This window comes from Lagopus leucura, unplaced genomic scaffold (genome assembly GCF_019238085.1).
Source record: "Lagopus leucura isolate 7727_CA_CO unplaced genomic scaffold, USGS_WTPT01 Super-Scaffold_100027, whole genome shotgun sequence".
Taxonomy (NCBI): Eukaryota; Metazoa; Chordata; class Aves; order Galliformes; family Phasianidae; genus Lagopus; species Lagopus leucura.
In genome coordinates, this window is record NW_024962278.1 from 2,735,407 (window position 1) to 2,749,965 (window position 14,559).

The window sequence follows — 14,559 nt, forward strand, 5'->3', positions numbered from 1 at the left end:
GGACGGGCTGCTCACAGTTTTCTCCTCCTCCTCTGCCAACCCCTTCAGCCCTCTCCCGTGGACAGCACTTGTTGGACCGCCACTAGTAAGGCAACAACCGCCTTCCCCACACAGGGAAAGACCCTGCAGTACACAATGACATGCACAGCACCGCTTGGCCAGCACTCACCACTCTGCCTGTCCTTCTCAACGCAGTAGCAGTTGTCGTAAAACTCGGTGAAGGTGGTGGCCAGCTCATAGAGGTAATCACAGAGGGTATGCAATAACAGATCATCCAGGATCTTCTGCAGAATTTCTGGGAACCTCATGATGCACTTGCCCAGTTTCCACTCCTTCTCATGGTCAAGGACAAGTGCCTCCTCCCTTGCTGCCTTCCGCAGCATCTCCTCATCAATATTGGCGAGACGAGCAATAGCCCTGAAATGATACAGACCACGGTCTGCTTGTCATTACCTACAACTTCCACCATTGCAGAGCAGTACCCTGCTTCAGGTACCACAGGCAAACGTCTCCAATGACGTGGACATTGGACAATGAGTGATGGAACTGACTTCTCTTTCCACGTACCCCTAAGAGCACTGATTGAACAAAAGCCACTCCTTCCCCACCTCCCTGTGCACTACAGACTCAGAGCTAATTACATGCTTCAAGTGACTCCCTGCACACTCAACTCACCTGATCCGCGTGAAGGCATACAGCAAATAAGCAGCTGTATTTCCTCGGTCATCCAGCATCTTGTCAAAGGAGAACACGTAGTCATTTAGTCTGTTGTGGGAGAGATCTGCATACTTAATGCATCCAAAAGCGACTGACATCTGGGCAGCTTTCAGCTCTTCTGGTGTGAGGACCTATTACAATTTTAAAACGGGTAATGATCAAAAGGAGGAAAGCTACGTTGGCACCACAACGCCCAACAGCTTGCATGACAAGCTCAGGAGTTTTTAACCCATGGCACATGGAAGCAAGTTCCCAACTGCCTTTCCACATAGGGGACTGACACCCCATCTGTGCCTTCAGGCCTGCATGCACACAGTGCATCCTCTGCTGCTGAAGGCCTGCCCCCCACATAACATCTAACCGTCTGCCACCATGCAGGCGGACTTTCACACTGTGCTCCCACTTCTCACAACCTGTGCACACACAATGTGCTCTGAAATGCCCCTGCAGAGCATTTTGGATCAGCCAAACACTCAAAGAGCACCTCTTCGGTACAGCTGCAAGCTGTCAGCATGGCCAAGTGGTTTGTACCTACATTGTATGAGCCCTTGAGAGATCTTCACGTTGTTTCATTTAAAAGGGAGCTTTCAGCAAAGCATGAAGGAGCCATGCTTCCCAATCCCATGCAGCCTGGCTGCATCCATTGTCTCAGCACACATTCAAAATGTCCAAGTTTTACACCCGTGAACAAATCTGTGTGGTTCCCTGGAAATATGAGCTACCTTGTCCCGTTCCTTGTCTTTCAGCTTGTCCATGGCCCGTTTCAGCCCCTCCTCCAGAAGATCCATAAGACGCACTGTATCCCCTGAACGAGTTTTGAACTTCTTCCTGAAAACATACACAGCCAAAATGACCACTTACACATGAGGCAAAACACTCCCAGGAATTTCCACTGCTAACACCTCTGGTACATTAAAAAAACAAACGATCCCACACATTGTTTTGTACTGAAGAACTGGGCACCAGACAGCCAAACCTAATGAAAGGTGTAGGAATCTAATAATATACATAGGATAGGTGAGAGTGGGGGAACAGGGAAGGCTCCAACAGCCAGAACTGTCCCAACATCAGGCATGACACAATACCAGTGCAAGACTCGAATCCAGCAAGGCATCTTTACTTTTGTAACAAGCCCACAGCAAAACCACTTGGTCTGCAGCATTATGTGACTGCAGTACACAACTGGTTTAACTGAAACACAAGACCAACTCTGGAGCACAAGGGCATAACCTGCACACCAGAACACTGGTGTGCTTTTCCCAACTTCTATTCCATCTTCTTCAGGGCACACAGAAAACAAGAATTTCGTGGCCTTTACCACTGCCATCTCCAGTATTTGCATTACCTTCCTCTGCATTTCTACTATCCAATTCACAGCCCTCTCCCCAAATACGAGGCAGCAGAAGCCAGACCTGACTTCAACACTAAGGGCCCTGATATGGCATATCACATACATACTTGTCAATAAACAAGCAAAGGTCTTCTGCACTCAAACATCCTCTTCAGAGCACGTTCAGAGGAAAAAAGTACAAGTCTAGAGACTTACTTGTCTTCTCCCAACACCACTCCGAATGCAGCGTGAGTGATTCTGGTTACTTTGGGGTCATACCAGCCAATCATCTGCCCAGCTGCAAACACTGTTTGCAAATGCACCGACTGGAAGGAAGAAATATCAACAACCAGTTTTCAACCCACTCTTCTGGACATGGCTTTCTCGTCACTTCCATTGCCTTTACAATGTTGCTTTGACAATGTGAACTTTAAATGTTTTTGGCTCCACTTCCCCTTCAGAAAGTTTAATCTTCGAGAACTTGCTGGGCTTACAAAAGCAGCAAACAGCAAACTTACATCAGGGCTCAGATACGGCATTGACAGTCCTGCATTTCCTCAGGTAAGGAGAGATGTAAAGTATACACAGTACATCTCTCTATGAGATTTAGGCTCAGCATATCTCCAGTGGTCACTGTGCTTCTCTCATCACTTCATTCCATGGCTCTTCACAGAGGCCACCAGCCAGCACATCAGATTCACCATTATACCACTAAGGTCAAAAGCCCATACAGCACATGGAAAACACTACAGAGGAGTTCCATTTAACTCATCGTTGTGCTTGTCATTTATGAGATTTCTGATTATCTGTATCAGCAGAAACAGGAGAGACTGACATACTCACCTGGCCACTGTCGACAACATAGATAAGGATATCACCCTTCTCTTCAAGCAGCCTGTGTCTAAGTGCAGCCAAGTCAGACGTGTCATATGTGTAACCTCCATCTGACTTCACAATTGTCAGCGGGACAGAGAAACCTGGGACAAAGACCACCTTCCGGCCGTCATCCACCTGGACAAAGCCTAGAAAAGCAATGCAATACTGCACTGTATCTCAAGGGGAGGCTGTGGGACTCGATAGGCAGAAACGTCTCGTGTTCTGATGCTATCAGAAAGAGAAGTCCATGCACATGCATTAATAAATACTTAACATCTCAAAACATGAACAAAACCAAACACTAAGCCTAAATGAGAACTCCCTTAACAGCCAAGTCAGATTTTGTGTTGCACTTCCAGAACTCAAGGCCGGGCACAAGAAAGCAGCTCTGTACCACTCTGGCTTTTCCACAAGAGCCTTAGTTGGACTTAAAAACCCACATGATTGGCATCCAGATCTACCTTTGCAGCTGCAAAAATACCATTACAAAGGAAGGCGCATAAGGCAATGGAAGCTACAGAGATGCACAACATATTTATAGGAGATAAGACTAGTTAGAGCAACACAGATGGTGAGACTCAAGAAATGCAAAATCTAGACAGAAACACATAAAATTATAAACTCATTACATTCCACTTGGCTTCCTGTGTGTCTCAGAGTCAATGTGAACCAAAAGTGTCACTGCCTTCACAGAGAAAATTTCTCTAATGCAAGTTCACCTATAGTCACAACACTAAGAAAGATAGCTGGTGAAAATAAAATAAACTCCAGAAGTGCCTCATGCTATTTCCAACAAATACCCCCACAAACTACTTCTGCTGTCAGCAGGAGAGATTCAATCTTTCTGGAGTGATATACATAATGAGTTCTGCCTGTGCTTCTTTGGGAGGAACTTCCACAAAAGACCCACTCAGAAATTGCTGCTGAGAAAAAGAGCAAAGAGCAGAGAACATGCACCTCTCTGAACATCAGTCCCAAGCCTCGGAGGCTAGGAGCGAAGTTACCTCTCGTGCTGATCTGCACCATTGCTCATTTCAAGACAAAAAGCCTCACCTTTATCTTCAAATTCTTTCACGATGTCTTTCATCATATCTTGGTAGAACGACTCCCCTCTCTCTGTGAGCGTGACGTCCAAGCAGTTGTAGATTTTCTGGAACTCTTCAGGAAGATAACAAATAGAAAAGACTTTCATTAAATCATACAGTGGAAATTTTAGTAGCATACATATTTACTAACAAACACAGCAAATCCCTAAATATGTTTTCTATCTCTTGGTCAAGCTATCAGAGAATGACTCAGACCAGACCAAGGAGACAAAGGCTTTAGTTGAACTCCCCCGCAGACAGGCCAGTCCCTTGGCTCATAACCCTTTTTCTCTAAACTTGTTATAGCATGGTGGCAAGTGACCTCATTAAAAAAAACCAGAGGATGGTGAGAAAAACCACACCATCCACGTGCTGAGCTATGGCTGTGAATGGGGCAGTCACCTTTCCGAGACACGTCACAGATCAGCTCCCACGCTTTAATGAAGTCAGGGTCTTTGCTCTGCAGCAGCACCACACATTGGTAGGCTCGTTTCTTAAATTCCTCCTCTGTGTCAAATCTCCTCTTGGATTCCTACGGTAAAACACACTGCATGAAAGAAGCACCTGGTTTTTCCCTCGAAAAAGAGTAGAACATCCACAACACACTCCCAAAGCACGATCATCTCAGACCACAGGTCCTTTAATCATTCCCCACGTGGACAACTCTAGACCAGATACTGTAATTAACTCATTATCCGTGGGTAGGTAATTGCAATCATCTATTACCCGAACCTGCTTCTCAGCTGTTGACATAAATATCACAATTGTTTGCTACAAATACCTTGTAAAAAGCTTGGAGATCCCCAATGGGAGGAGAAACAGTTAAGTAATCTGGAAATTTGTCTTGCAGGTGAGCAATGAGCATTCCAAACTGGGTGCCCCAGTCTCCTAAATGGTTTAACCTTGAAGCAATTAAAGAGCACAACAAAAATGATTTCTCAAAGATATGTCTTAAAACACGAACATTTTAAATACATACATATTCTACATGAAAAAACACACAGTAAGAGAAACCAACAGCAGGTAAGCTCTGCCCCTGCTTCAGGGAAATGAAACTGCTGCCAATCTTGACTCCTAACCTCACTACACTTGCTCGGTTTCCTACCTTGCTGCACATCAAGGACTACTTTTTTATGTGCTCATAAAGAAGATCACTGCCGACTAAAGCACAGCGACAGTTACTGTAGAAACGTAGCCAAAGAACCTTATCCCACCCAAAAAGCAACTCTCACCTCAACACATCATAACCTGCAAACTCGAAGAGGCGGCACATACTTTCTCCAATGATGGTGGACCGCAGGTGACCAACATGCATCTCCTTCGCAATGTTAGGGGAGGAGAAATCCAGTATCACCTTACAGATGGTACAAAAGGAAAATATGAATAAAGGCAACAGCCATTACCTCATCCCATGTGTTTCACGTGGATTCTGTTGGGTGGGCAGAGGGAGGTATACCCACGCTGCTGGCAGCACATGACAGCAGAGCAGCCCGTGTAGGACCTCAGAGCAGGCTTCAACCCAGGTCTCCACTGCAACTGCCCCAGAGGGTCAGGGATCAGTCACAGACCCGTCTGGGAACAACATACCATCCCCAGGGAGCCCTGGAACCTCAACATTTGGTATGTGGGCCCCCATGGTCCCCCCCCTGTCCTGAAGTCACATAAATGCCACCGTAATGCCCAGCTGACATGGCCACCCATCCAACAAACCACTTTTGGGTGGAAGGGGCAGGACTTGAAAGCAGCCTGCAGCCTGGCACGTGCTTCATCCATGCGGGTGCAAGATGCCCATCTGCTTACTGCCATCCATACCCTTTTCCTTTTGCCAATAGCTGGTGGTTGAACTCCATTCATTAATAAACTGCTCAGCTGCTTTGATACGAAATCCTTCCGCAGATGGACGTTGATAAAACCTTTAGAGAAGAAAATCAGCAATGAGCATAGGAGCTGCTTAACTGCCACTTTTCCTATTTTTCCCCCTTGGATTTCTCTTTCCTCACACTGAGGACAAGAGCCTATAAGGTTATCTTCACTAAACAAAAATTTATTCCAGCAACAGCAGAACAAAGCTGTCACTAGAAGACAGATTCTGTACCCAGATTAAAAGAGCCTGTTTCACCCAGTCATGCCCTTTACTGCAGCAGAGTCTGCTTGACCACCCACAACTCCTTTTAGCACACTATCACTCAGAGCTGAATTCATAAAAACTTTCTTTATTAGAAAAGAAATAATCTTATCAGAGTTTGCAGAATGCAAAAAGTAGTCCTACTATCTTTTTTTTTTTTTTTTAAATTAATGTCCTAAAATGTAGTTCCATCTGCCGTAATTCACGCTTGTAGGACAAGTGTTTTACTTCTAAGAGTTAATTGCCCAAGCCCCCTGCAGGCCTGTGCCACATTATCTTCATCTTTACACTTCTGCCCTAAGGAATATGAGCCCTATTTCTTCCTAAGTCACAGGGACAAAACAGATGCAGCAGTTAGTAACTTCCATGCTCCTGCAGTGCCAAAAGGGCAAGGCCTCCCCTTAGCCCTATAAGCAACAGTAGACATGCCAGGTCTTGAATGAGAAGGACACACAATTCTTCAGTAATTTCATATGATTGTGATCCCATACCTGTGCATTGATACTCAAGGTGTAAAACTGGTCCTTTAGGGGTTAGGACCACACCAACCAGTTTAAAACAGAGGTAGATCTGCTGCTGTGGAAACGTAGGGGCTACGAAGCTCACCAAGCAGCAGCTAATTCATCTCATAACATCAACTGTAAATGAGAAGCGAGTCAAACTCAATTCAGCTCCATCCAGTATAAAATCACCCCTTCAGCTTTCTAACATAAAAGACTGTAACGTGAAGTATCATACCAGGACCAGCAATTTCAACCTTCTCAATGCATTCGTTCGCAGGAATATGCTCTGTTATTTTCTCGGCGATCTCTCTCGGACTAACCTTCTGTTCCCTGGTTTTGAGCAGTATCTGAAAAACAAGAAGAGCCAGTGAAATTCAATCCTCCACAGCATTCCACAAAATCAAACAGAAAATGTAGATACTACTGTGTTAGAAGAGCCCCACCATCCTTTATCCTCATCACGTAGGCACAAACACACCAAGGAAAACAACTCCAGCACCTTTTAAAGATTAGATCAGCTCTTTCCACACAACAGAAGGCTAATTAGACCCAACACATTCAGCACACCCAAAGGCTGGACGTCAGATGAAAATATTTCAGGCTATTAAGTGCTTTGGCAGATTTTGATTTCCTTAAACTGACTTTAAACTTTAAAAATCGAAACAGCCAGCACATCCTTTGCATTACTGCCAAACCTTGTTAACCCATTTCACAGGTATCCTCAGCTGTGCCAGGCCTCCTTTCTGAAGAATTTAAGTTGTCCCTGAGAGAATCACAGAATCATAGAATGGCCAGGGTTGGAAAGGACCTCTAGGATCATCAAGCTCCAACCTCCCTGCCATAGGCAGCACCTGCCAACCTCCTCATCTAATACTAGACCGGGCTGCCCAGGGCCCCATCCAACCTGGAATTGAACACCTCCAAGGGACGGGGCATCCACAGCCTCTCTGGGCAGCTGTTCCAGCACCTCACCACTCTCTCTGTGAAGAACTTCCTCCTGACATCCAACCTAAATCTCCTCTCCTTCAACTTAAAACCATTTCCCCTTATCCTGCTATTATCTACCCTTTGAAAGAGTTGCCTCCCCTCCTGTATATAGGCTCCCTTTAGGTACTGGAAGGCTGCAATGAGGTTACCCCATTGCCTTCTCCATGGTTTCTGATTTCTGATTACAAGCTACCGAAACAAAGGACATTCCATTCTTCCTTAGACTCAACCTGAATCAATAAGTAAGTAATAAAAAGCAGAACCCAAGCTACCAAGGACAGTCCTAATGCTGCCTGATTTTCCTTAGAGAACATCAGAAAAACTGCTTGTGAGGCAGCTCTCTTTTTCCCTCCAAACTTCCCACAGAGAGGAGCTGCAGTAATATGACTCAGGTTTCTGTTCTAGGTTATTCCACAATTCACCTGTCCCTTCCCCAGACCTCTCAAACAGCTTCTTGCAGATCTTAGAAAAACACCCTTCAGGAGGATGCTGCGAGCTCTCCCCTTGCAAAATGCTACATTCATACTATTTCCTATATTACTGCAACTACTTGTTTCTGATGCACGGTTTTTCGTTCTTAACGTGGCACGTTTGAAAGCATTCCATCACCCCACTCCTACCAAAGCCAAAAAGAACAATTAGATCTTGGTCAATTTAGAATCTAAGCTTGCTACTGCTGCTACATGCTAACTTGCAGTCTGCTGCAACAAGTGACTTCTGCTTAGATGTTAGTCTGCAGTTCAGATCTGCCACACCACTGATTACTGCAAGATGGTTATGGCTTTGAATGGGCAAGAAATGCAAACTTCTGAAGGGATCAAATTATGTTACCCAGAGTGCAAACTTCAGGAAGAACAAATGCAAAACCAGATGCTAAGCATGTTCCACCGGATGACAGGCATGTCCTCTGAATCACTCCAGAAACAGCCACAGCACTCCTATTACTCTAAGGAACAGGCAGAGCTCCTTGCTCAAGCCCCTGGCATTAATATGCTAACAAGTTCAAAGGAAAAGAATATGCAATTGTGAGGGCTGTTTCCACAACAGCGCCTGGAAGGGAAAGGCTGCTGTCTGGCACGTAGTGGCTGCCCTCAGTCAGATGATTCCTGCTCCTCTTGTGGTGAGCAATGCTCCAGCTCCAAAGGTAACTGCAGCACGGTTAGATCTCCGACCTAACTCACTGCTCTCACAGAAATGACTGCGCTGCATCCACTGGCTCTGCTGCACTGATTACCCTGCATGTGTCAGTCAGTACTCCCAAGCCCAGTGTGTCGCCATGCCTGCCAAGGAACAAACCCTACAGCCAAGCCCAGCACAAGGAACATTTACTCACCAGTACTGCTGACAACAGGGAACTGGTCGGACACTGAGTTATGTGAACAATGCTGACACTGAGAAGCCAGGACGGCTCAAGAATTCTAACAGCGACTTAATTGGGGTAAAGCAGCGGTCAGAAAAATGGCAAAGCTCTGAAAGTCTGTGTCGGTGCAGTCACCCAGCACAGCCCTCTGGCTGCAGCCCAGGCACAGTATGCTAGCAGCGTGCTAACAAGACCAAGGGCAGACATGTATTCAGGAGGCTGTTTCTGCCCTGGCACTGCAGCCCCAGAGCCTGCTGCCTGGCACGTATCGGCACTGCCCAGGACACAGGCACAGGCACTGCAGAGGGCAGCCTGGGACTGCAGAACTTCATGTGTATTTATCTTAACAACAAAAGTCGCTTCTATTGAGACCGCTCACTGCAAACCAAAGATCTCCAGTTATGAAGAGTTTCTCTACTCCCCCAAAAGCAGCAAGGCATTGGAAGTGTGGACACTTCCTTCGTCCAAATGAGGCTGCAGCACCTTGTTCCTCACCTCCTCATTTCACTTCACTACAGTCCCTTCCTACTGAGCAATGCCTGAAGTGCCTCTTACTCTGTCTGGGTCCTCTTTGGCCAACACCTTCTAGAAACCAGCAGTGCCCTACTTTTCCAAGCAACACTGCTGGTACTCGCCAGGATTAAAAACCCCATTCCTTCCTTGGCACACACACCACAGGTGCTCTGTGAAGTGCAGCCATTGATATAGCTGCCCAAAAACCTCCATACATATCATAACAAAACAAACACTATTTCTAACTTCTGATCCATATTTCAACAGAAAATACAGAAGTAATTAAGAAGTACTTAATCATAAATAAAGGAATACAAATGATTTAAATCCTACAAACTTGCCAGTTACTCTGTGGCAATGTATAACTCAGATATTCTCAACTCATTACAGTCATCTAAAAAGAGACATAAAGATCTGCTCTGTAAAGGTCAATGCTTTCTCGATGCCATTAGATATTCAGTGAATTCTCATCCCAGAGGGCTGAAACAAGCCTTAATCAGGTTCAATACTGCAACTGTCACCAGGCTGTCTACCATTTTGCTTCTAGCAGGCAACATTCCCACTTTTGTTGTCTTTGCAAGATCCCTCAGATTTACCTGTGTTATGCCCATGGCGCTGTTGCACTGATAATCCCCAAATTTGGGCTGCTGGCTCGGTGTCACCACTAGTGGAGGGTTTTCTAACTCTGGGTAGGCAGCCTGAATGGCAGCTCCAAAGATCTCCTGAAGACGGCTGTTGATATTAATCATGCTTTTCACGGTTTTACTTTGTTCCTCTTGAAGGCTCTGGAAAAACAAAACACAGAAAGATCAATTCACAGCACATATAGAACAGTCACATCCTGCTTTTCTCCTTGGCTGCCTGGCAAAGCATGACTGAAAGATCCAGCTGACATCTCTAGGTACAAGAGCAACATATACAGCACGGAAATCATGAGACTCAAGAGATACATCTCCCTTTGAATATCACAGCGCAGACACTTCCCCTGAACACAGTGCTGCGTTTTATTTCTCACGTCAGTCAGTCAGTGATCCTGGTAAAGCAGCTGGGCTGCAGCTCCATGACCATTTGAGGGAGCACAGCGGGGGCTTACAAACCAACATCCTTCATAAAGTCATGGTTTGTTTAAGGAACCAAGAAACATCTGAAGCACAATCAACAGTTAAGACGTTAGAATGCAGAGTCACACACCACTAACTGCAACAAACTGACATCATTTATTTACTTTCTCTTAATGAGAACAGAACCACGTAATGCACCTTAAATTCTCTATTCCCTTACCTTCTGAAGGAAATTCAACCGATACTTCAGTTTCGCGTTTTCGTCTCGCAAGCCTTCCAAACTTGGGGAGACTCCCAAGCACCCAAAGTTCTTCAGATGCTCAATTTCTGCAGTTAGTGACTTAATCTCGTTTTCCTGAAAAGCAAATGAGATGGACACACAGTGGGTCTTGGAGAAGGGGAACAGCAGGTGGGGAGTGCAGGACTTCAGGTGTAGACCTGCCTTATAAAGGTAACAACTACAAGCAAGTCAAGTAATTCCAACCATCTGCTGTTTAAAGGTGGTTTCTATTTGTGCCAAAAACATGGGTCAGTGAGGTAGTCATCATCTTACTAAGCTCACAACAGAAGCACGAGAAAGACAACAGGTAAGGCTAAGAAAATACATTCTTAAAAAAGCATATCCTCCAGCTTTTCCTTTATAATTTAGCAAAGACATCCAATGCTTCGATTCCAAATTCCCTGAAGCCTCCTTCAGGAGTTCAGCCAGTTCCACCACTTCCAAAGCTGGGCCACATTTTCTCTCCCGGAGGATGAACCCACAACCACTGATGCAACCTGAGTTCACGGGGCAGTGTGAGGCTGGCCTGCAGCGCGTGCTCGCTCCCAGCTCATGGCGTGTTTCCTCCCCTACTGCCGCAGCGGCTTCTTCTCTTAAAACTGCCATGGGAGAAATTTCAGGTGGACTTTTACACTCCAAACAAACAAGCTCCAGCTTTCAGCTGTCCTTCAGGTTTGTGCCCTCCACAGCCCAAGAACTCTTTGCAGGAGCAGCACCCACCGCTCCCCTCGCCCCTCCTGACCTCACAGCCCAGGTGTAATCACACAGCCCAGCAGCCCAATGCTGCTGCAGGGAGCAACCACTTCCTTCTCCCAGCCCCAAGGAACCCAGCTCTCATAAGCTTCTTCCCTGTTGTCCACCTCTCCTGTAACCTGTTCCACAAGGAGAAGTCAGGGTGCTGCTGGAAACGCGTGGCAGCTCTAGAAGGCAGCTCCCCATCCTGACCCCTCATCTGACCAGGCTCTGGGCTATCAACATGCTTGCAGCAGGAAGCAGCTCAGGCTATTATCACAGACAAATATGCTGCCAAACCTTACAAAAAGAGCTCGTTTGCTTTTTGCTCTTGGAACAGTTGAAACATTTTTTAATTAAGGAAACAAAATCTGGGTCATCCAATCTTCTGGCCCAGTATCTTCACCTGAACAGCAGCTCCCACAGGTGCCAGCGTCACTGCAGATGCTCAAAACTTCAGAGCTGGGCCAAAGTGATCTTAAGATTGCTCCATCCGCATAGCAAGCTGGAAAGCTTTTGAAAAGTTTTGAGGTCATTCCTCATTTGCACTTCAGTTTCAATGCTTCCAGAACACCTCTTCTACAGCCCCAAGGTGTCCTCTGCCGCGGGAGAACAAGCTGTGCCCTGCAGCGTTAGATGATGCAGAACCAAAGCTATAGCTCAAGCAGACCTGCTTCCAACAGCCAGCTGGTCTTCTGTATCTTATTACTTCTCTTTTGAAACCCAAGTCAGACCCTTTTGCTTTCATACACCTTTCCTCCCACTAATCCAAGAGAAAATATGCTTTCCTTATTTAAAAGTTCTCTTACTACCCTGACTTGGTGGTATTTCATACAGCTTACAGATCTGCTCGACAAAATTCCATACTGAACTTCACATTAAAATAGCTTGAGAGATTTCATCACATTATTTCATGGCTGTTTCACTGTAAATTTAAGTAAGCACTATGGCAACAAGCAACTCAGAGCAATGCTGGAGAAGCAAAACAAATAAACTCACCTACACTCAAAAAACCTAGAATGTACTTTAAGAAAAACACAAAGATCAGGTTCTACTCTCAAGGTCACATTATCTGTTAAGTCCTGCATCCACCAGCTCTCTGGCTGCCTACCCAAGCATTGCTGCTGCCATATAAATTTCCCCTTTTTTGCTCTTCAGCATCTGATGCAGACGACGAATTGATCTCATTCAGAACCACTGAGCAGAAAGACTGAAAATCAGCTGGTGTTACATCATGTACCAGAACAGAGGGGATGAGAAGGGCTGAGCCAGCAGCACGACCATCATTAAGATCACCTGAGAAAGTCTTTGCACACACACATTACAAACACCCTTAATGACAACCACCTGCAATAAGCCTGCAAATAAATCTAGCAAATCACCTGTGAATGCTGGGTATTGTTAAACAGACACAAATCCTGAAACCGTCCTAAAAAATAGATTACTACATTAAAGCATGGATATCCCTCCTTTCCCACAGTATATTCTGAGGGAGGGAGGGAGAGAACACAACAGCACTACGCCTCTGATCTGCAAAACAAGTAACTGAGGAAAGGAAGGGAAAAGCTGCTGTTCCAGAAATAAAACTCTATCCCCTACTCTACCTGCACAGCCCTGGATGCATCACAACTTGTCAGTAAAGGGTCATACCTGATGACCACCTCACAAGAAGCTGCGGGAATTGCATGAAGCCATGCTGACATCTCCAAGGGCTCTTTGGTCAGCTGAGTACTAGCAATCTTCCCCTCACCTGTAAATACAAAAAAACTATAGCTTTTTCAAAACGACCAAAATAATCCTTGTATTTTCCGTGAGCGTGTAATTCAGGCTCCACTGAACTATCACTGAACTTGTACACACTTCAGTCTTGGGTACACAGTGTTATTCCGCTGCATTAAAAAAATGAGAAAGCAAATGGCTGACAAAGTGCAGCAGCGTTAGGAGCAACTCTCTCCCTTTCCCTTCTCGCCACCTGCACGTTTTATTGCTCCTCCCGCCTGCCTCACCAGCTGCTGAGCCGGCTCAGCATAGTGGCTGAGCACACTGCTTTCTTTGCAGACTCGCTCTCCTGAAGAGCTAATGAACCCTGCTGGCCCCCAGGGGTCTCCGGAGTTGGGACAAGGGCTCAGCCCTGAGACGACTTTCCTCTCAGCAGCTACAAAGGAAAACGCAAGGAGCTGCACACGTTCAGCGTTTAACGGAATTGCTTCTCTTATGTTTAAATTGTGAGCTGAAAACGTACCGCAGCTTTGTCTGAGCACACGCGTATGGCAGGGAAAACTCACAGCTCGGCTGTGCAGCAATCCCTCATGCCCAGGCACGTTCTGGGGCACCGTGAGCAGCACACCTGCAGAAGGATGCAACGTTTTCCTAAAGCTGTCCGTGTACTCTAGTGTTAACGCAAGCAGTGCTAACGCTGACTGGACAGCCTTTCATCTTTACATACAGCCCCTGGTAACAGCTGGCTCCATCCTCCTTCCCCATCACAGCGCTCTAAGGCCACCGCTCCCCTGCGGGAACACCCGGGGCTGCCGCCTCGCCTGGGCCAACCGGGATCCTCCGGCCCCGCGCAGAAGCTGTCCCACTCCGCAGCAGCGCTTTGGCTCTGCTCGTTCCCCAGAAGCACGGCCGTGGCACCGCCAAGTACTCCGCCCGCTTTCTTCCTTCGAATACTTTCTTCCTTCGAATACGAAGCCCGCCCCATAGCCCGCGGCTGCACGGTTCTTCCCCCCCTCCACCCGAGGATCTCCGCGCGCCTTCACCACCCCGGAGAAGCGCCCAGCCAAGCCGCGCTAAGCGCTCCACTCCCGCCCCCACCTGCCGCGCCAGCCGGGCCGCCGCCTGCGCCACGCGTGCCTCCATCCTCCCGCTGCCGGAACGGGCGGAAGCGGAAGCGGCAGCGCCAGAGCGGAAGCGGAAACGCCGACGTGAGAGACAGCGCCCCCGAGCGGAGGGGAGGGCGCCGCGGGTAGGAGCCGCGGCTGGTCGGG

At 46.8% G+C, this 14,559-nt stretch overlaps 1 protein-coding gene across 1 annotated transcript; it reads right to left on the reverse strand.

Moving 5' to 3' along the window:
- Positions 1-44: 44 nt before the first annotated feature.
- On the reverse strand, positions 45-14,457 carry RARS1 (arginyl-tRNA synthetase 1). The gene is made up of 14 exons (XM_042880728.1): positions 14,387-14,457; positions 10,778-10,912; positions 10,093-10,281; positions 6,872-6,983; positions 5,821-5,921; positions 5,241-5,362; positions 4,790-4,910; positions 4,411-4,540; positions 3,977-4,081; positions 2,891-3,069; positions 2,264-2,373; positions 1,440-1,545; positions 676-848; positions 45-417 (listed from the first exon to the last, which is right to left on the reverse strand). Exons 1-14 carry the CDS (start codon positions 14,429-14,431, stop codon positions 45-47), a joined length of 2,001 nt encoding a protein of 666 aa, XP_042736662.1. The 5' UTR covers positions 14,432-14,457.
- Positions 14,458-14,559: the final 102 nt, after the last annotated feature.

Coding starts and splice junctions, on each gene's coding strand:
- RARS1 (XM_042880728.1), bottom strand. CDS start 14,431: ATGGAGGCACGCGTGGCGCAGGCGGCGGCCCGGCTGGCGCGGCAG. Junction 5,363..5,820: donor CTATTGGCAAAAGGAAAAGG/GTATGGATGGCA, acceptor ACCATCTGTAAG/GTGATACTGGATTTCTCCTC. Junction 1,546..2,263: donor GTGGTGTTGGGAGAAGACAA/GTAAGTCTCTAG, acceptor GTATGTTTTCAG/GAAGAAGTTCAAAACTCGTT.